At 38.7% G+C, this 22,397-nt stretch overlaps 1 protein-coding gene across 1 annotated transcript in view; it reads right to left on the bottom strand.

The window, feature by feature from the left end:
• The window catches only part of PCDH15 (protocadherin related 15), a 1,588,775-nt gene that overhangs the window by 160,827 nt on the left and 1,405,551 nt on the right, over positions 1-22,397 (bottom strand). Inside the window, exon 26 of the mRNA XM_053692906.1 lies at positions 9,964-10,052. Within this exon, the coding sequence (XP_053548881.1) occupies positions 9,964-10,052 (89 nt within the window). The remainder of the gene's footprint in view (positions 1-9,963; positions 10,053-22,397) is intronic.

Here is a 22,397-nt window from a genome sequence, read left to right on the forward strand (position 1 = left end):
ATCCCCCACAACGCAATATACCTAATAAAGTGATTAACCCCTAATCCGCCAACCCCCACAATGCAAACTACCTAATAAATGTACTAACCTCAAATTTGCCATCCCCCCACAACGCAAAGTACCTATCAACACTATTAACCCCTAATCCACCATCCAACCACAGCGCAATCTAGCTAATTAACCTATTAACTTCTAAACCGCCATACCCCCGTTTGTATGCGGCGCCGTATATGTGATCGCGACATACATCTAAAAACAGACTTTTGCGGGCGACACTGCATATGTGATCGAGCCCTTGATGTACAGTATTGCTTTCATTAAGGTAGAAGTGACTTGCAAGGTCCACTAGAGAGCAATGCTTATTTACTTTCAAACCATGATAAAAACAAAACAAAACATCTATTTAAAGCCGAGATTAAGTTATGTCAAAATACATTTTTACTGCAAGATTTTTTGTATGTTTTATCACAAAAGCTTTTTAATCGTAAGGGATACATGGATTTATTTTAACTCAACGTCCTCGTTAGATATCAATGAATTCCAAATGCACTGCCAGATATTTATATAGTCCATTATCATTCCACAAAAATAAATCATGAAATTTGCTCAAAATTCATATAAAATTCCAAACATAATTTGTCATTCACTCTGAATAAAATGAAGGCTTTATGATTTTATTATATTTATTACATTTTTGTGAATGGATATTAATCTTAAAAGATGCAAGTATACAAAACTTAAAAGGACAGTAAACACCAATTGTCATATAGTTGCATGTAAAAGACACTACTATAAAGACAAATATGCACAGATGCTGATCTAAAAATCCAGTATAAAACCTTTTAAAAAAATACTTAGAAGCTCTCAATTTAGCATTGTTGATGAGGTAAGACTGGGACAAATATAAAAAGAGAGAGAGATGCACTCAGCTGAGATAGAACAAAAGCTAGAAAAACTTCCGTGCCTGTTCATTTTTGGGTGCCACTCAGGGTGCATACTCTTTTAGCACACTATGCCCCTTCACAGAGAAAAAATATCCTGTAGCATATCAGTCTGACCCTGCCCAATGACAGTCCAGCACCGAAATACCAGGCAATTCTTCTTTGAACAAGAGAAACAACAACCCCAGACGATCATTTCGGCCTACTGTAGGCCTTGTCAGTGAGGTGCATTCGCATCTCTCTAAGGGCACGTGTGCAAGGAGTCCCATTCTGGTTTCCCCTTTTACTCTTCGGGAGACCCAAGAGCAATTTGCATAAATATAAAGAGAGAGAGAGATGCACTCAGCTGAGACGGAACAAAAGCTAGAAAAACTTCCGTACCTGTTCATTTTAGGGTGCATACCCTTTTAGCACACTATGCCCCTTCACAGAGAAAAAATATCCTGTAGCATATCAGTCTGACCCTGCCCAATGACAGTCCAGCACCAAAATACCAGGCAATTCTTCTCTGAACAAGAGAAACAACAACCCCAGACAATCGTTTCGGCCTTCTGTGGGCCTCGTCAGTGAGGTGCAGTCGCATCTCTCTAAGGGCATGTGTGCAAGGAGTCCACGTCTGGTTTCCCCTTTTACTCTTAGGGAGACCCAAGAGCAATTTGCATAAATATAAAGAGAGAGAGAGATGCACTCAGCTGAGACAGAACAAAAGCTAGAAAAACTTCTGTGCCTGTTCATTTTAGGGTGCCACTCAGGGTGCATACTCTTTTAGCACACTATGCCCCTTCACAGAGAAAAAATATCCTGTAGCATATCCTGTAGCAACTGCACCTCACTGACAAGGCCCACAGAAGGCCGAAACGATCGTCTGGGGTTGTTGTTTCTCTTGTTCAGAGAAGAATTGCCTGGTATTTCGGTGCTGGACTGTCATTGGGCAGGGTCAGACTGATATGCTACAGGATATTTTTTCTCTGTGAAGGGGCATAGTGTGCTAAAAGAGTATGCACCCTGAGGGGCACCCTCAAATGAAAAGGCACAGAAGTTTTTCTAGCGTTTGTTCTGTCTTAGCTGAGTGAATCTCTCTCTCTTTTTATAAGTAAGACTGGGACACCCATTGAAATGGACTGAGAAAACAGAAAGAACAGACACTGCCCCTCCCCCTTTCCTGCATATGAAAAGACCCAATATATAAACAATAGTATGCTGGAATCTGTAGACTTCAGTATACATCTAAAACTTTGGGGCTTGGTTCGGAGTATGGAAATCAGCACAATAGTATTTAAAAATAAGTAAAAATATTCATAGTCAATTCATGGTCTGTTAAAATATTGAAGGAAATATGAGATATGTTATACCCTACATATAACTGAAATACGATATAATTACAATTAAATGTTAAATAAATTATATGTGGGTCTAATTGCGTTTTCATAAGCAGATTTCTGGCATTCTCAGATACAAGTTACTTAGGACACCTTATGAATTGTTCCCTATTTTCATGGAACAACATTAACTCAAATATGTGCCTTACTAATAAATAGAGTATAATTGTATAATCCAAAAAATACATAATAAAAAGACAAATCAATAACATTTTACATGAATTTCAAAGATTCGTAGATTTTTTAACTCATCTCAAAGCTCAGTTTCCTTTCCCTGTCCCCTGTATCATGTGACAGCCATTAGCAAATTATAGTCTCATATATGTATAGGTATATAAGCTTTCAATTCTTCACTATGAACACATTTTATAATGAAAATGTTTTTTAAATGACTTTCTCTATTGAAATTGAAATCGTTTTGTTTTGACTTTTATGTCCCTTTAAGAAAAATGTATAACCCCACCCTTCAAGAACTGATTCTGATAGTCAGATTATGAAAGGATTTTTTTTTTCCATTGGCCAGCTAGGCAGGTGATTGTGTGACTGAAGGCAAGTTTAGACAATTTATGAGTAAATAATATTAACTACTTATATTGACACAATCAGGAACAGTCATTAAAACTATTGCCTAGGTTTAGAGTTTTGTCGCTAAAGACCCGCGGTGCTAACGCTGCTTTTTTTCCCAGCGCACCCTTAAGACAACGCTGGTATTTAGAGTTGTCTGAGTGGCTGCGTTAGCCTCAGAAAAGGGAGCGTTGAGCATAATTTACCTTCCCTTCAACTCTCAATACCAGCGTTGCCTACGGTAGCGGTAAGCTGGAAAAACGTGCTTGTGCACGATATCCCGATAGGAAACAATGGGGCTGAGCTGGCTGAAAAAAAAACTAACACCTGCAAAAAAGCAGCGTTCAGCTCCTAGCGCAGCCCCATTGTTTCCTATGGGGAAACACTCTCTAAGTCTACACCTAACACCCTAACATGAACCCCCGAGTCTAAACACCCCTAACCTTACACTTATTAACCCCTAATCTGCCGCCCCCGCTATCGCTGACAATCTGCCGATCCGGACACCGCCACAACCTACATTATAGCTATGAACCCCTAATCTAATGCCCCTAACATCGGCAACACCTATATTATATTTATTACCCCCTAATCTGCCCCCCCCAACGTCGCCGCTACCTAACTACACTTATTAACCCCTAATCTGCCGACCGGACCTCGCCGCCACTATAATAAATGTATTAACCCCTAAACCGACGCACTCCCGCCTCGCAAACACTATAATAAATTGTATTAACCCCTAATCTGCCCTCCCTAACATCGCTGCCACCTACCTACAATTATTAACCCCTAATTTCCCGCCCGCAACGTTTCCGCTACTATAATAAAGTTATTAACCCCTAAACCTAACTCTAACCCTAACACCCCCCCTAAGTTAAATATAATTTTAATTAAACAAAATAATATTCCTATAATTAAATAAATTATTCCTATTTAAAACTAAATACTTACCTAGAAAATAAACCCTAATATAGCTACAATATAACTAATAGTTACATTGAAGCTATTTTAGGATTTATGTTTATTTTACAGGCAACTTTGTATTTATTTTAACTAGGTACAATAGCTATTAAATAGTTAATAACTATTTAATAGCTACCTAGTTAAAATAAGTACAAAATTACCTGTAAAATAAATCCTAACCTAAGTTACAAATACACCTAACACTACACTATCATTAAATTAATTAAATAAATTACCTACAATTAGCTAAACTAAAATACAATTAAATAAACTAATCTATAATACAAAAACACACTGCCAATCAGATTGAAGTTCAATACAATCAGCCAATCGTATTGAGCTTGCATTCTATTGGCTGTTCCAATCAGCCAATAGAATGCAAGCTCAATACGATTGGCTGATTGTATCAGCTAATCGGATTGAACTTCAATCTGATTGGCTGATTGAATCAGCCAATCAGATTTTTCCAACCTTAATTCCGATTGGCTGATAGAATCCTATCAGCCAATCAGAATTGAAGGGATGCCATCTTGGATGACGTCACTTAAAGGTACCGTCATTGTGTACGAAGACTCCGGATAAAGAGGATGGCTCCGCGTCGGCTCCTTGGAAGATGGCTCCGCTCCGGATGGATGGATGAAGATTGAAGACGCCGCCTGGATGAAGACTTCTACCGGATGAAGGACCTCCTCTGCGCACCTTGGATGAAGATTTCGGCCTGGTTGGGTGAAGACAACTCAAGGTAGGGAGATCTTCAGGGGGTTAGCGTTAGGTTTTTTTAAGGGGGGGTTGGGTGGGTTAGAGTAGGGGTGTGTGGGTGGTGGGTTTTAATGTTGGGAGGGTTGTATTTTTTTTTACAGGTAAAAGAGCTGATTACTTTGGGGCAATGCCCCGCAAAAAGCCATTTTAAGGGCTGGTAAAAGAGCTGATTAATTTTGTAATTTAGAATAGGGTAGGGCATTTTTTTATTTTGGGGGCTTTTTTATTTTATTAGGGGGCTTAGATTAGGTGTAATTAGTTAAAAATTCTTGTAATATTTTTTTATTTTTTTGTAATTTAGTGTTTGTTTTTGTATTATAGATTAGTTTATTTAATTGTATTTTAGTTTAGCTAATTGTAGGTAATTTATTTAATTAATTTAATGATAGTGTAGTGTTAGGTGTATTTGTAACTTAGGTTAGGATTTATTTTACAGGAAATTTTGTACTTATTTTAACTAGGTAGCTATTAAATAGTTATTAACTATTTAATAGCTATTGTACCTAGTTAAAATAAATACAAAGTTGCCTGTAAAATAAATATAAATCCTAAAATAGCTACAATTAGTTATATTGTAGCTATATTAGGGTTTATTTTCTAGGTAAGTTTTTAGTTTTAAATAGGAATCATTTATTTAATTATAGGAACATTATTTCGTTTAATTAAAATTATATTTAACTTAGGGGGGTGTTAGGGTTAGGGTTAGAGTTAGGTTTAGGGGCTAATAACTTTATTATAGTAGCGGCGACGTTGCAGGCGGGAGATTAGGGGTTAATAATTGTAGGTAGGTGGCGGCAATGTTAGGGAGGGCAGATTAGGGGTTAATACAATTTATTATAGTGTTTGCGAGGCGGGAGTGTGGCGGTTTAGGGGTTAATACATTTATTATAGTGGCGGCGAGGTCCAGTCAGCAGATTAGGGGTTAATAAGTGTAGTTAGGTAGCGGCGACGTTGGGGGGGCAGATTAGGGGGTAATAAATATAATATAGGTGTCGGCGATGTTAGGGGCAGCAGATTAGGGTTTCATAGGGATAATGTAGTTGGCGGCGGTGTCCGGTCGGCAGATAAGGGGTTAAAAAATTTTATTAGAGGGTTGGCGATGTGGGGGGGGGGGCTCGGTTTAGTGGTACATAGGTAGTTTATGGGTGTTAGTGTACTTTATAGCACAGTAGTTAGGAGCTTTATATTCCGGCGCGAGCCCATAGAGCTCTTAACTACTAACTTTTTTGGCGGTAGGAATCTTGTCGGTAGAGGCTCTACCGCTCAGTTCTTCCAAGACTCCAAATACCAGCGTTAGGCAAATCCCATAGAAAAGATAGGATATGCAATTGATGTAAGGGGATCTGCGGTAGCCTGGAGTCGCAGAAAGGAAGTGAGCGGTAGACCCTTTCCTGGCTGACTCTAAATACCAGGGGGCGGTAAAAAGGAGCGTTTGGACCCCTTAACGCTGCTTTTGACAGCTAACGCCAAACTCTAAATCTAGGCGTATATTTTTTAAGTCCCAAGCACCATCATAGAAACAAAAATGACAAAGCTAGGCTAGGATAGCAGCTTGTATATATATATATATATATATATATATATATATACAGTATATATATATATATATATATATATATATATATATATAAAAGAAAAAAAGAAATATATATATATATATATATCTGCTGTTAACTGATGTTTGAGTAAATTAAGCTAACTGAGGTTGTGATCTTCTTGTAAAACCATCAATCACATATTTTTTAGCTACACAATTTAAAAGGTCATTGTGCATGTGATAATTCTTTAAAAGTCTAATTTTTCGTGTTAATGCAAATGTGGACCTCTAATTTTAATTGATTCTCTTTATACCCCTGTCATAGTTGGAAGTCAATAATTAATTGCTAAGAGCACTATAAAAACCTGTTCACTAGTTGCAAAAGAAACATTGCTTGCAGTCAGCTTGGTTTAGTGTTGAACCGTATTAAAAAATGTATATTGAGTTAGTAAATTATATTTCATAAGCACTCACAATGCAGTTTACTATGTGAGTATTAAACAGGAAAATTAAATATAGACCCACCATGCAAAATCCATATAATAATAATAATAAATGTATTTGGCGAAATCTAATTTAAAAAAAAGCTTTTATTTAGTAACAGTTAAAGGGACATAATACTCATATGCTAAATCACTTGAAACTAATGCAGTATAACTGTAAAAAGCTGACAGGAAAATATCCCCTGAGCATCTCTATGTAAAAAAGGAAGACATTTTACCTCACAATTTCCTCAGCTCAGCAGAGTAAGTTCTGTGTAAAAAGTTATACTCAGCTGCTGCCCAGCTGCAGGTAAAAATAAAAAAAAAAATGAAGAAATGAACAGCAGCCAATCAGCATCAGCAGTGCTGAGGTCATGAACTCTTACTGTGATCTCATGAGATTTGACTTAACTCTCATGAGATTTCATAGTAAGCTTCCTTTACCTGATTGGTGAAATAATATGAGAGTTCACGAGGCTCATCCTTTCAGCTGTCCCAAGACAGACATACTAAAATGCTGCTTAGAAATCCTTTACAATGGGAGGTGGCTACTGAGGAACTTTTGAGGTAAAATATCTTTCTTTTTTACATAGAGATGTTCAGGTGATATTTGCTAGTCAGCTTTTTATAGCTATGCTGCATCACTTTCAAGTGTTTAAACATTTGGGTATTATGGCCCTTTAAGCATCCCTTAATCCCTATTCAAGGAACACATAACCCATTTTTTTTTCTTTCATCATTTAGATAGAACATAACATTTTAAACAACTTTCCAATTTATTTCTATTATCAAATATTCTTTGTTATCTTGTTATCCCTGGTTGAAAAGCAGTAATATAAATTCAGGAGTGTGCAGGTGACTGCGGTACTCTATGGCAGCCATTTTGCAATAATGTTATACATTAGCAAGCGCACTAGATGGCAGCACTATTTCCTGTTATGTAGTGCTTCAAGCATGTGCACGCTACCTACTTAGGCATTTCTACAACAAAGAATAACATGAGAACAAAGTAAATTTGATAATAGAAGTAAATTGTAAACTTTTTTAAAAATTGTATTCTCTATCTGAATAATGAAAAAAAAATTGTGTTTAATGTCCCTTTAAAACATAGAGACATGGTGCTCCATTTATTAAATGCCGAACTGACTATGTCTGTGCTCCCGGCTTCACGTTGAGCAGGCAGCATTCACTTCCTGCCATTAACAATGCACAAGCAATTGCTTCTGTAGCCGAGCCCCTTGCCCTAAGGCAACCAATAATATGAGAGCAGGGCTTATCAATCATCCTGATCAGATCACATCTGGGTGATTTAACTCTGATACCCTTGAGGTGGTGGAGAGGTTAAGTAGCTGCAATTTTGAGATGTGTTCCCAATAAGACTTGTGCAGCGCCAAAAAATATGGTTTGTCTGAATCGTTAATAATAATTCTTAAAAAAAATATATGAATTTTGTTTGTATAGTCAAGAGATCACTGTGGTAACAGTCAACACCTTGCAAGAAAAAATGTACTTTTATTTCTGTACTACACAATGGGGCCTCTCTATACTATAACCCCCCAAAAAACAATATGGGTCCCTATTTAACGTGTGGCTACCCTTGATGACAATTAGTAAGGTGAACACAGTAACATCAGTGGTCACTGAGCCATTTTTAATATTATTTACTAAAATCTACCCAAAAATTATACATTTTTATTTTACAGTTTTGGCTGCAGCTATCTCACATGCCATGAATTATAAATATAATAATGGTATATTGCGAATCTGCTGGGCCTTCTGAAAAAAAAGGGGGAAAAAAACTATATATAATTTGTGTGGGTGTAAATGTAAGTAGCAAAAAAAGCTCAAAATTAGCTCAGCACTGGAGTGAAAAATGGCTTAGCAGTGAAAGGGTTAAAGTGTCATGGAAGTGAAAATAAAACAATCATTATTTAAATATAGTACAATATTCCCATATTTTCCAATTTATGTTTATTATCAGTTTTACCTCGGGTACTTTTTATTTTAATTTAGCCCCTGTACAGACATGTTTAGGAACATGCATGTTTTTCTGGGTATTATCCTATATAATAAAAGGCCAAGTGTGTTTGTCCGAAGCTGTCATGCGCAGTAGAGACTGCACGCGAGGACAAACACACCTGGCCTTCCAACTGACCTGGCGCCGTGTGGTGCAGTGGGCGTGGCTGGGTGGGTACGGAGTGGGCGTGACCAGACAGGTGTGGTGTGGGCGTGACCAGATGGGTGCGGCATGGGCATGGCCTGGCATGATACGGGTGGGCTCTAGGACTAGTTATGTATAACTTGCTTTAGGACTAGTTATGTATAGCTTGCTATGTAGAAAATACATCTATCTAGATATGCTTTTATAGAAAAAAAACTGAGTTTCAAAAAACAATTGAAAATTGTAAGCTCGAGCTGAATCATGAAAGTCCCCTTTTAGGGGAGAGGAACTCCGACATTTTTCTTTTATGATTCAGATAGAGAATACAGTTTTAAACAACTTTTTATTTTACTTTTATAGTAAATTGAAAAGTTGTTTAAAACTGTATACTTTAAATCAAGAAATAAAAAAAAAAATATTTCATGTCCACATAAAAGCAACTTTATTGTCCTTTAACCTTTGTTGTTTAAACTATGCACATTTTTTTTTTTTTTTTTTTTAGGTTATGTCTGGACCAAGGTCCCAAGGATGAATCAGTTCCAAAAAAAACAGATGCCAGTTCAGGTTACAAAAACAGTTTGGAAATGAAAATTTGAAATGATACAATTGAAAGCAAAATTGTTTTTTGTTATTATATAATGATAATGTCAAATGGTTTATTGAGATACAGATTAATGTTTGCAATATTTAAAGCTATGGTTTTCAAATGTATAGTGTTCCATTTAATGGTATATAAAAGTCAAAATTAAACTTTCTAGACTTAGATAGAACACATATATTTTTTTTTAAATGTTACAATTCACTTCCAATTTAATTTAATTTAATTCAAACTTTTGAGAAGCAAAGAGTTTACAGCTAAGTCAATGATTGGCTGATGGCTGTCATGTGATACATGGAGCAGGGAAAATAAAGAAAACTTTTACATTCATTATACAATTCTTCTGTATCTGCAGTAGTTATTCAAGTATAATGCTAGCATAATGAAAATAATTATTAAACTTTGACTTCTCATCGTTCAAGAATAGCTAAAAAAAAATAAGAGATATATAAATGCACTTCCGGTAATTGTTCTTAAAAAAGGATGCACAAACCACAATATAAAAAAAAAAACCATTAACAATTCAAATGCAAACAAGATATCATTTTGAGAAGAAATAAATAATATTAAAACAGTCACCTTATAAGTTCATCTATATTTTCTTCCACTACTGTTGGAGGAACATTAGAAACGATAACTTGCATATCCAACTGATTGACCACAGAAACCTGCAAATACATATATATAAATATATATATAGAAATCAATTGTAACTTCAAGCACACCAACACTACTACATTGGTACAAAATGTGATAAATGATATTTCATCTCTACAGTAGCAATGTCATAATCTAATGATTTCTCATTTTAACTCAAAGCTGTGGGAGATGGGAATCCTCGCTGTTCAGTTTTGCCAAATCCAGCAGATAAGAGTTACATTTTTCATAATAAACAAATTACGGCTTTTAACGAAAACTCATTTATTCTTTCTTTTCAGTATTTTTAAAAGAATTGCTGGCAATTATTTATATATTTTTTTAAAAAGCACATTTTACGAGCTTATTCTAAAAAGTTGGAATTAAATGATAGTTTTATTAGACTGTGTGACTTTTTATAGTGTTATCAATTCAAATAAAGATAGCAGGAATTAAAATTTAATATGAGTGATCATCATATTGTTTTTTTTGTGCAAAAATACACCTTGTGATCGGTCAGATTACAAGTGGTGATCTAACTAAAATGTTAACTTGCGAGGTAATTGCTCTCAAAGTAATATTTTAATGCGGGCTGGTTAGCACACGTATTACAAAAGCTTCTCCCGTAGTCTTCAATGAGATGAGCTGCTTAAAAAACAATAACACTTACCACTCGTGTTCTAACCCGAAACCGTATCAGACCACCTGCTCTAAAGCTAATGGTAGTTATGAAAACTTTACACTCTAATTTCCTTCATTATATTTATATATATATATATATATAGTAAAATATATATCTATACCTTTATATCCATCTATCATATGTATATAAGTAACACGGATATATATGGATGCATATTGTAAGTTGGTGACTTGCTAAGCAGAATATGGCCATATTGTGTGACTAAGATCCCAATTTTATTTAAAAAGAATAGTTGTCTCTTGATGTTTTTTGCAGGCAATGTTTTGCAGCAGTTCAAAAAATATGTTGTGCTTTTGAAAATGGTTGTGCGCCAATACCTTTTTGTTCAGGGAGTCTGACCATTTCCCATTGGTTAACGCACCCCACCCAAGCTAAGGTGTGCTCATGACAGTGTAATAGAGTTGCAAATATTAAGCCAGGGAGTCTCATTCTATTATGAAGAGTAAAAGCATGAATGATTCAGCCCTCTGAGGCAAAGGACTGTAGTGTTAGGACCAGTCTATATTGGGGCACTTTGTAAGTTGGTGATTGGCTAAGCAGAATGTGGCCATGCTGTGTGACTAAGATCCCAATTTTATTTAAAAAGAATAGTTGTCTCGATGTTTTTTGCAGGCAATTTTTTGCAGCAGTTCAAAAAATATGTTGTGGTTTTGAAAATGGATGTGCGCTTATACCTTTTTGTATGTATATTTTATATATATATATATATATATATATATATATATTATAAGTGAAGAACATTGAAATGTAAGGTATGTATAGTCAAAATATAACATTAAAATATATAAAAATTTAATAAAAAACATAATTTATGCTTACCTGATAAATTCCTTTCTTCTGTTGTGTGATCAGTCCACGGGTCATCATTACTTCTGGGATATTACTCCTCCCCAACAGGAAATGCAAGAGGATTCACCCAGCAGAGCTGCATATAGCTCCTCCCCTCTACGTCAGTCCCAGTCATTCGACCAAGAATCAACGAGAAAGGAGTAACCAAGGGTGAAGTGGTGACTGGAGTATAATTTAAAAGATATTTACCTGCCTTAAAACAGGGCGGGCCGTGGACTGATCACACAACAGAAGAAAGGAATTTATCAGGTAAGCATAAATTATGTTTTCTTCTGTTATGTGTGATCAGTCCACGGGTCATCATTACTTCTGGGATACCAATACCAAAGCAAAAGTACACGGATGACGGGAGGGATAGGCAGGCTCATTATACAGAAGGAACCACTACCTGAAGAACCTTTCTCCCAAAAATAGCCTCCGAAGAAGCAAAAGTGTCAAATTTGTAAAATTTGGAAAAAGTATGAAGCGAAGACCAAGTTGCAGCCTTGCAAATCTGTTCAACCGAGGCCTCATTCTTAAAGGCCCAAGTGGAAGCCACAGCTCTAGTGGAGTGAGCTGTAATTCTTTCAGGAGGCTGCTGTCCAGCAGTCTCATAGGCTAAACGTATTATGCTACGAAGCCAAAAAGAGAGAGAGGTAGCAGAAGCTTTTTGACCTCTCCTCTGTCCAGAATAAACGACAAACAGGGAAGAAGTTTGGCGAAAATCTTTAGTTGCCTGCAAGTAGAACTTGAGGGCACGAACTACATCCAAATTGTGTAGAAGACGTTCCTTCTTTGAAGAAGGATTTGGACACAAGGATGGAACAACAATCTCTTGATTGATATTCCTGTTAGTGACTACCTTAGGTAAGAACCCAGGTTTAGTACGCATAACTACCTTGTCTGAGTGAAAAATCAGATAAGGAGAATCACAATGTAAGGCTGATAACTCAGAGACTCTTCGAGCCGAGGAAATAGCCATTAAAAACAGAACTTTCCAAGATAACAACTTTATATCAATGGAATGAAGGGGTTCAAACGGAACACCCTGTAAAACGTTAAGAACTAAGTTTAAACTCCATGGCGGAGCAACAGCTTTAAACACAGGCTTGATCCTAGCTAAAGCCTGACAAAAGGACTGGACGTCTGGATTTTCTGACAGACGCCTGTGTAACAAGATGGACAGAGCTGAAATCTGTCCCTTTAATGAACTAGCTGATAAACCCTTTTCTAAACCTTCTTGTAGAAAGGACAATATCCTAGCGATCCTAACCTTACTCCAGGAGTAACCTTTGGATTCGCACCAGTATAGGTATTTACTCCATATTTTATGGTAAATCCTTCTGGTAACAGGCTTCCTAGCCTGTATCAGGGTATCAATAACCGACTCAGAAAAACCACGTTTTGATAAAATCAAGCGTTCAATTTCCAAGCAGTCAGCTTCAGAGAAGTTAGATTTTGATGTTTGAATGGACCCTGTATCAGAAGGTCCTGTCTTAGAGGTAGAGACCAAGGCGGACAGGATGACATGTCCACTAGATCTGCAAACCAAGTCCTGCGTGGCCATGCAGGCGCTATTAGAATCACTGATGCTCTCTCCTGTTTGATTCTGGCAATCAATCGAGGAAGCAGCGGGAAGGGTGGAAACACATAAGCCATCCCGAAGTTCCAAGGTGCTGTCAAAGCATCTATCAGAACCGCTCCCGGATCCCTGGATCTGGACCCGTAGTGAAGAATTTTGGCGTTCTGGCGAGACGCCATGAGATCTATCTCTGGTTTGCCCCAACGTCGAAGTATTTGGGCAAAGACCTCCGGATGAAGTTCCCACTCCCCCGGATGAAAAGTCTGGCGACTCAAGAAATCCGCCTCCCAGTTCTCCACTCCCGGGATGTGGATTGCTGACAGGTGGCAAGAGTGAGACTCTGCCCAGCGAATTATCTTTGATACTTCCATCATTGCTAGGGAGCTTCTTGTCCCTCCCTGATGGTTGATGTAAGCTACAGTCGTGATGTTGTCCGACTGAAACCTGATGAACCCCCGAGTTGTTAATTGGGGCCAAGCCAGAAGGGCATTGAGAACTGCTCTCAATTCCAGAATGTTTATTGGAAGGAGACTCTCCTCCTGATTCCATAGTCCCTGAGCCTTCAGAGAATTCCAGACAGCGCCCCAACCTAGTAGGCTGGCGTCTGTTGTTACAATTGTCCAGTCTGGTCTGCTGAATGGCATCCCCCTGGACAGGTGTGGCCGATAAAGCCACCATAGAAGAGAATTTCTGGTCTCTTGATTCAGATTCAGAGTAGGGGACAAATCTGAGTGATCCCCATTCCACTGACTTAGCATGCACAATTGCAGCGGTCTGAGGTGTAGGCGTGCAAAAGGTACTATGTCCATTGCCGCTACCATTAAGCCGATCACCTCCATGCATTGAGCTACTGACGGGTGTTGAATGGAATGAAGGACACGGCATGCATTTTGAAGCTTTGTTAACCTGTCTTCTGTCAGGTAAATCTTCATTTCTACAGAATCTATAAGAGTCCCCAAGAATGGAACTCTTGTGAGAGGAAAAAGAGAACTCTTCTTTTCGTTCACTTTCCAACCATGCGACCTTAGAAATGCCAGAACTAACTCTGTATGAGACTTGGCAGTTTGAAAGCTTGAAGCTTGTATTAGAATGTCGTCTAGGTACGGAGCTACCGAAATCCCTCGCGGTCTTAGTACCGCCAGAAGGGTACCCAGAACCTTTGTGAAGATTCTTGGAGCCGTAGCCAATCCGAATGGAAGAGCTACAAACTGGTAGTGCCTGTCTAAGAAGGCAAACCTTAGATACCGGTGATGATCTTTGTGAATCGGTATGTGAAGGTAAGCATCTTTTAAATCCACTGTGGTCATGTACTGACCCTTTTGGATCATGGGTAAGATTGTCCGAATAGTTTCCATTTTGAACGATGGAACTCTTAGGAATTTGTTTAGAATCTTTAAATCTAAGATTGGCCTGAAAGTTCCCTCTTTTTTGGGAACCACAAACAGGTTTGAGTAGAACCCTTGTCCTTGTTCCGGCCGCGGAACCGGATGGATCACTCCCATTAATAACAGATCTTGTACACAGCGTAGAAACGCTTCTTTCTTTATCTGGTTTGTTGACAACCTTGACAGATGAAATCTCCCTCTTGGGGGAGATAATTTGAAGTCTAGAAGGTATCCCTGAGATATGATCTCTAGCGCCCAGGGATCCTGAACATCTCTTGCCCAGGCCTGGGCGAAGAGAGAAAGTCTGCCCCCCACTAGATCCGATCCCGGATCGGGGGCTCTCGGTTCATGCTGTCTTTGGGGCAGCAGCAGGTTTCCTGGCCTGCTTGCTCTTGTTCCAGGACTGGTTAGGCTTCCAGCCTTGCCTGTAACGAGCCACAGCTCCCTCCTGTTTTGGTGCAGTGGAGGTTGATGCTGCTCCTGTTTTGAAATTCCGAAAGGGACGAAAATTAGACTGTCTAGCCTTAGCTTTGGCTTTGTCTTGAGGTAGGGCGTGGCCCTTACCTCCTGTAATGTCAGCGATAATTTCTTTCAAACCGGGCCCAAATAAAGACTGCCCCTTGAAAGGTATATTAAGTAATTTGGACTTAGAAGTAACATCAGCTGACCAGGATTTTAGCCACAGCGCCCTACGTGCCTGTATGGCGAATCCTGAGTTCTTAGCCGTAAGTTTGGTTAAATGTACTACGGCCTCCGAAATGAATGAATTAGCTAGTTTAAGGACTCTAAGCCTGTCCGTAATGTCGTCTAGCGTAGATGAACTAAGGTTCTCTTCCAGAGACTCAATCCAAAATGCTGCCGCAGCCGTAATCGGCGCGATACATGCAAGGGGTTGCAATATAAAACCTTGTTGAACAAACATTTTCTTAAGGTAACCCTCTAATTTTTTATCCATTGGATCTGAAAAGGCACAGCTATCCTCCACCGGGATAGTGGTACGCTTAGCTAAAGTAGAAACTGCTCCCTCCACCTTAGGGACCGTTTGCCATAAGTCCCGAGTGGTGGCGTCTATTGGAAACATCTTTCTAAATATTGGAGGGGGTGAGAACGGCACCCCGGGTCTATCCCACTCCTTAGTAACAATTTCAGTTAGTCTCTTAGGTATAGGAAAAACGTCAGTACTCGCCGGTACCGCAAAGTATTTATCCAACCTACACAGTTTCTCTGGTATTGCAACGGTGTTACAATCATTGAGAGCTGCTAAGACCTCCCCTAGTAATACACGGAGGTTCTCCAATTTAAATTTAAAATTTGAAATATCTGAATCCAATCTGTTTGGATCAGAACCGTCACCCACAGAATGAAGCTCTCCGTCCTCATGCTCTGCAAGCTGTGACGCAGTATCAGACATGGCCCTAGTATTGTCAGCGCACTCTGTTCTCACCCCAGAGTGATCACGCTTGCCTCTTAGTTCTGGTAATTTAGACAAAACTTCAGTCATAACAGTAGCCATATCTTGTAATGTTATCTGTAATGGCCGCCCAGATGTACTAGGCGCCATAATATCACGCACCTCCCGGGCGGGAGATGCAGGTACTGCCGCGTGAGGCGAGTTAGTCGGCATAACTCTCCCCTCGCTGTTTGGTGAAATTTGTTCACATTGTACAGATTGACTTTTATTTAAAGTAGCATCAATACAGTTAGTACATAAATTTCTATTGGGCTCCACCTTGGCATTGGAACAAATGACGCAGATATCTTCCTCTGAGTCAGACATGTTTAACACACTAGCAATAAACTTGCAACTTGGTTATAATCTTTTTTAGCAAAAACGTACTGTGCCTCAAAGAGGTACTAAACGATTAAATGACAGTTGAAATAATGAACTGAAAAACAGTTGTAGCATCAAACTTTAAAACAACACAACTTTTAGCAAAGGTTTGTTCCCATTAGTAAAATAACAATAATTAAATTTGACATAAAAATTACAGAGCAACGTTTTTATTCACAGTCAATATAAAATTCTCACAGCTCTGCTGAGAGAATCTACCTCCCTCCAAAGAAGTTTGAAGACCCCTGAGATCTGTCAGAGATGAACCGGATCATGCAGGAAATATAAGAGTAACTGACTTGAATTTTTTGATGCGTAGCAAAGAGCGCCAAAAACGGCCCCTCCCCCTCACACACAGCAGTGAAGAGAAACGAAACTGTCACAATTAAAACCAAACAACTGCCAAGTGGAAAATAATGCCCAAATATTTATTCACTCAGTACCTCAGAAATGTAAACGATTCTACATTCCAGCAAAAACGTTTAACATGATAAATACTTATTAAAAGGATTAGTGACTTTTAACAGAGTAGTTCCGGTGAAATACCATCCCCAGAATACTGAAGTGTATACATACATGTCATTATAACGGTATGGCAGGATTTTCTCATCAATTCCATTCAGAAAATAAAAACTGCAACATACCTCAATGCAGATTCATCTGCCCGCTGTCCCCTGATCTGAAGCTTTTACCTCCCTCAGATGGCCGAGAACAGCAATATGATCTTAACTACTCCGGTTAAAATCATAGTAAAAAACTCTGGTAGATTCTTCCTCAAACTCTGCCAGAGAAGTAATAACACGCTCCGGTGCTATTGTAAAATAACAAACTTTTGATTGAAGTCATAAAAACTAAGTATAATCACCATAGTCCTCTCACACATCCTATCTAGTCGTTGGGTGCAAGAGAATGACTGGGACTGACGTAGAGGGGAGGAGCTATATGCAGCTCTGCTGGGTGAATCCTCTTGCATTTCCTGTTGGGGAGGAGTAATATCCCAGAAGTAATGATGACCCGTGGACTGATCACACATAACAGAAGAAATGATATTTCGTGTTTCAAGGTATTTAACTGGAAAGGGCTCAAAAGTATATATATATATACACATATAATGTATATATATATGTGTGTGTGTGTGTGTGTGTATATATGTGTTTATACGTGTATATATGTATGAATATACTGTACATATTTCCATATATAAAGACATAAATAAACATGTATATACATAAATATATACAGTATATATATATATATATATATATATATATATATATACTGTATATATACATATTAATATATACACACAAGCATATATAGATATATTGGCCTCTATTTATCAAAGTCTGGCGGACCTCGCTGAATACGGAGAGCAATACGCTCTCCGTATTCAGTATTGCACCAGCAGCTCACAAGAGCTGCTGGTGCAACGCCGCCCCTGCAGAATCGCGGCCAATCGGCTGCCAGCAGGGGGGTGTCAATCAACCCGATTGTACTTGATCGGGTTAAATTGCGGCGATGTTGGTCGGCCTTCTCAGAGCAGGCGGACAGGCTTATGGAGCAGCGGTCTTTAAAGGCTCGCCAGAAACACAGGGACTCAAGCTCTATCCGGAGCTTGACAGATATGCCCCATTATATGCATATAATAGCCTTTCACAGCCAAATACCTTGTCATATACCAAAACCTTTTTAACCCTTAAAATACATTTTTAAATATTTCTATGATTTATGATTGTGTATATATGTGTGTAAGTTTTTGTGTATATATGTGTGTAACCATTTACTTTCATCTAATAATATGTGCACTAATTAGCACGGCCTCAATACCTCGGCCTTTCGCGACCCACGCTAACATTAGCGTGTCACCTGTAATTTAGCTCAATATTGGTAGACATAGATATACAAACCTATATAGTACCATTATCATTGTAATATCGATTTATAAACAGATAATAATTCTTTGTATCATACAAAGAGTACAGTTAAAGATATTTAACATATATATATATCTGCATAAAAAAGGGTTTAAGAAAAGCTGCTAAAAATTAAGGTGAAACTAACAGGAAGTGTATGGTTTAGCAAAAACTGAAAATCTAGTTTCACTGGCTAACAGGAACTACACCAAAAAAAAAAAAAAAAAAAAAAAGAATTATTGAGCACAGGAACATCCATTTTTGAAACATTCTCTTGAGAGAAAAAAAGAAAATGTTTAAGCATCATGCTTCCTTAAAGGGATATGAAACCCAAAAAATATATTTTGTGATTCAGATGGAGCATACCATTTAAAAAAAGAAAAGAAAAAAAAAAGCTTTCCAGTGTACTTCTTTTATTAAATTTGCTTTGTTCCCATGAGATTCTGTGTTAAAAGGACAGTAAACATTAAAAAAAACAAAAAACTTTTGTTTAGAAACTTTATACTGCATATTTCATTTTTGTAATTGTGCCTCTTCCTATGACTGCCCCCCTTACTGAAAATGTGTTTCCTAAGCCCTGCATCGGTTGTGGCATTGTGTTTTAAATGATGCGCACTGCTGCAGTAGTCACTCAGCCGAATCTCATTTAAACGTTCGCACTTGTTCTGTAATAATAATAAAAAAAAATTGTCCAAGCACTTCACCATTTACCTTACATATTGGTTTGACAGCAGAGGTAGATTAGCACATGTACAATTGAATTAATCCCCTCAAATATCCTGAACATGTGCAAAACCAAAGAAAATGGTGTGCCAAAATATCACACAATCAGCCCCAAACTAGCGCTGCATAAATCTTGAACAGCAGATGCAGGTAGGGGGGCAGGCTTTATAAAATGATTGACAGGTAAGTTTACACTACAATGAAAACAAAATAAAATGTATATAAAAATGTTTTTTTTTGTTTTTTATTAAATAGAAAATCTTACAATAAGAATTTTAAGTAACTAAAGAAAAAAACAAAATTTATGCTTACCTGATAAATTTGGAAAAAGTATGTAGAGAAGATCAAGTTGCAGCCTTGCAAATTTGTTGCACAGAAGCTTTATTTTTGAAAACCCAAGAAGAGGAAACAGCTCTTGTGGAATGAACCATAATTCTCTCAGGAGGCTGCTGTCCAGCAATCCCATAAGATAAAACGAATTATACTTAATAACTAAAAAGAAAGAGTAGTAGCAGTAGCTTTCTGACCTTTACGTTTCCCAGAGAAACAGACAAAGAGGGCAGAGGATCGGTGAAAATCCTTAGTCGCCTGTAAGAAGAATTTAAGAGCACGTACAACATCCAAATTGTGTAACAAACGTTCTTTGAAAGAAGAAGGATTAGGACACAGAGAGGGAACAACAATCCTGATTGATATTTCTATTAGAAACAACCTTAGGAAGGAAACCTAACTTAGTACAAAGAACCCCTCTATCGGTATGAAAAATAAGATAAGGGGAATCACACTGCAGAGCTGAGAGCATAAGAGATAGCAACAAGAAACAAAACCTTCCAAGATAACAACTTAATGTCTATGGAATGCAACAACTCAAACAGAGCCAGCTGTAAAACTTTAAAAACAAGGATAAGGCTCCAAGGAGGAGCAACAGACTTAAAAACAGGCCTGATTTTGACCAAGGCCTGACAAAAAGATTGCACATTTGGCACATCCGCCAAACGTTTATGTAGTAAAACTGATAAAGCAGAAATCTGACCCTTCAGGGTACTGATTGACAATCCCTTCTCCAGGCCTTCCTGAAAAAAAAGATAAATCTCTAGTAATTCTACTCCAAGAATAGCCCTTGGATTTACACCAATAAAGATATTTACGCCATATCTTATGGTAAATCTTTCTAGTAACAGGCTTACGAGCCAGAATCATGGTCTCAATGACCGACTCAGAAAAACCATGCTTAGACAGAATTAAGTGTTTAATCTCCAAGCAGTCAGCTTAAGAGAAATGAGATTTGGATGAAAGAAGGGACCCTGAATGAGGAGGTCCTTCCTGAGAGGTAGTCTCCAAGGTGGGAGAGATGACATCTCCACTAGGTTTGCAAACCAGATCCTGCGAGGCCATGCAGGGGCAATTAGAATCACGGATGGCCTCTCCTGTTTGATACGAGCAATGACTCGTGGAGAAAGCTGAAAACCCAAGGAACCGCCATAGCATATAACAAAGCGGCCTGCAGATCTCTTGACCTTGAACCATACCTTGGAAGCTTGGCATTCTGATGGGACACCATCAGATCTAACTCCGGCACCCCCTGTTTGAGAACTAAGCTGGAAAACACCTCTGGATGAAGTTCCCACTCCCCAGGATAAAAAGTCTGTCTGCTCAGAAAATCAGCTTCCCAGTTGTCTACTCCTGGAATGTGGATGGCAGATAGACAGCATTTGTGGGTCTCTGCCCACTGAAGAATCTGAGTAACCTCCTTCATGGCTAAGGAACTCCAAGTTCCTCTCTGGTGATTGATGTAAGCCACAGAGGTTATATTGTCTGACTGGAACCTGATAAACTGGGCTGAGGACAACTGAGGCCAAGCCAATAGAGCATTGTAAATCACCCTCAACTCCAAGATGTTGAAGTGAAGAGCAGACTCTTCCTGAGTCCAAAGGCCCTGAGCTTTTAACGAGTTCCAGACTGCTCCCCAGCCCATCAGGCTGGCGTCCATGGTCACGATCACCCAGGAAGGTCTCCGAAAGCATGTGCCCTGAGACAGATGTTCCTGAGAAATCCACCATGGGAGAGAATTTCCTTGACGACTGATCCCACTCTATTCTCTGAGATAGATCTGCATTGTCGCCATTCCATTGTCTGAGCATGCACAACTGGAAAGCTCTAAAATGGAATCGAGCAAAAGGAATGATGTCCATGGAAGCCACCATCAGACAGATTACCTCCATATATTGAGCCACTGAAGGATGAGCAGTAGCCTGAAGAGAGGAGAGAGGCAGGAGGAAATTATTTTTTTTCCCTGACCTCTGTCACAAAAAATCTTCATGAATAGAGAATCTATTATGATGCCTAAGAACACTACTCTTGTAGCAGGGGAAAGGCAGTTTTTTTCCAGATTCACATTCCACCCGTGGGAACGAACACAAGACAATAATATCTCTGTGTGAGATTTTGCTTGTTTAAAATATGGCGCCTGAACCAATATGTCGTCCAGGTAGGGTGCCACAGCAATTCCACGAAGAACGGATCACTTTCAAAAGAGCCCCCAGAACCTTTGAAAAAATTTCGGGAGCCGTGGCTAGACGAAATGGAAGGCCCACGAACTGGAAATGTTTTTCCAGAAAGTCAAATCTCAGGAATCTGTGATGGTCCCTGTGAATAGGAACATAAAGATATGCATCCTTTAGGTCTATGGTTGTCATGAACTGACCCTCTTGTACTAAAGGAAGAATGGAGCGTATAGTCATGAAGAATGGAATTTTGAGAAACTTGTCTAGACACTTCAAGTCTAGAATGAGTCAGAAAATCCCCTCTTTTTTGGGAACCACAAATAGGTTGGAGTAGAACCTGAGACCCTGTTCCTGCACTGGAACTGGAACTATCACTCCCAGGGAGGAAATATGTTGTATACATTTCAAGAACACCTCTCTCTTTATCTGGTCTGCAGATAATCTTGAGAGAAGGAATCTGCCTCTGGGAGGAAAAGCCTTGAATTCCAATTTGTAACCCTGGGATACTATGTCCACAGTCCAGGGATCTGGGACATGTCATATCCAGGCTTGAGAGAACTGAGAAAGTCTGCCCCCAACTGATGCAATCCCGGATCGGGGGCAAACCCTTCATGCTTATTTGGAATCAGCTGCAGGTTTCTTTGATTGTTTCCCCTTGTTCTAAGACTGATAAGACTGGATTGTTCCTGCTTGGAAAAAGAGGGGGAAGGCTTTCCTCTGAAGTTACGAAAGGAACAAAAATTACTCTGACGTCCTTTAGGCCTTTTCTTCTTATCTTAAGGTAGAAAAGACCCTTTTCCATCCATAATATCAGAGATAATTTCTGCCAAACCATTACGCTTGTAAGGAATTGCCTGAAGCTTGACTTTAGAGGTAATGTCCGCAGACCAGAATTTGAACCATAATGC

Source organism: Bombina bombina, chromosome 9 (assembly GCF_027579735.1).
Source record: "Bombina bombina isolate aBomBom1 chromosome 9, aBomBom1.pri, whole genome shotgun sequence".
Classification (NCBI taxonomy): Eukaryota; Metazoa; Chordata; class Amphibia; order Anura; family Bombinatoridae; genus Bombina; species Bombina bombina.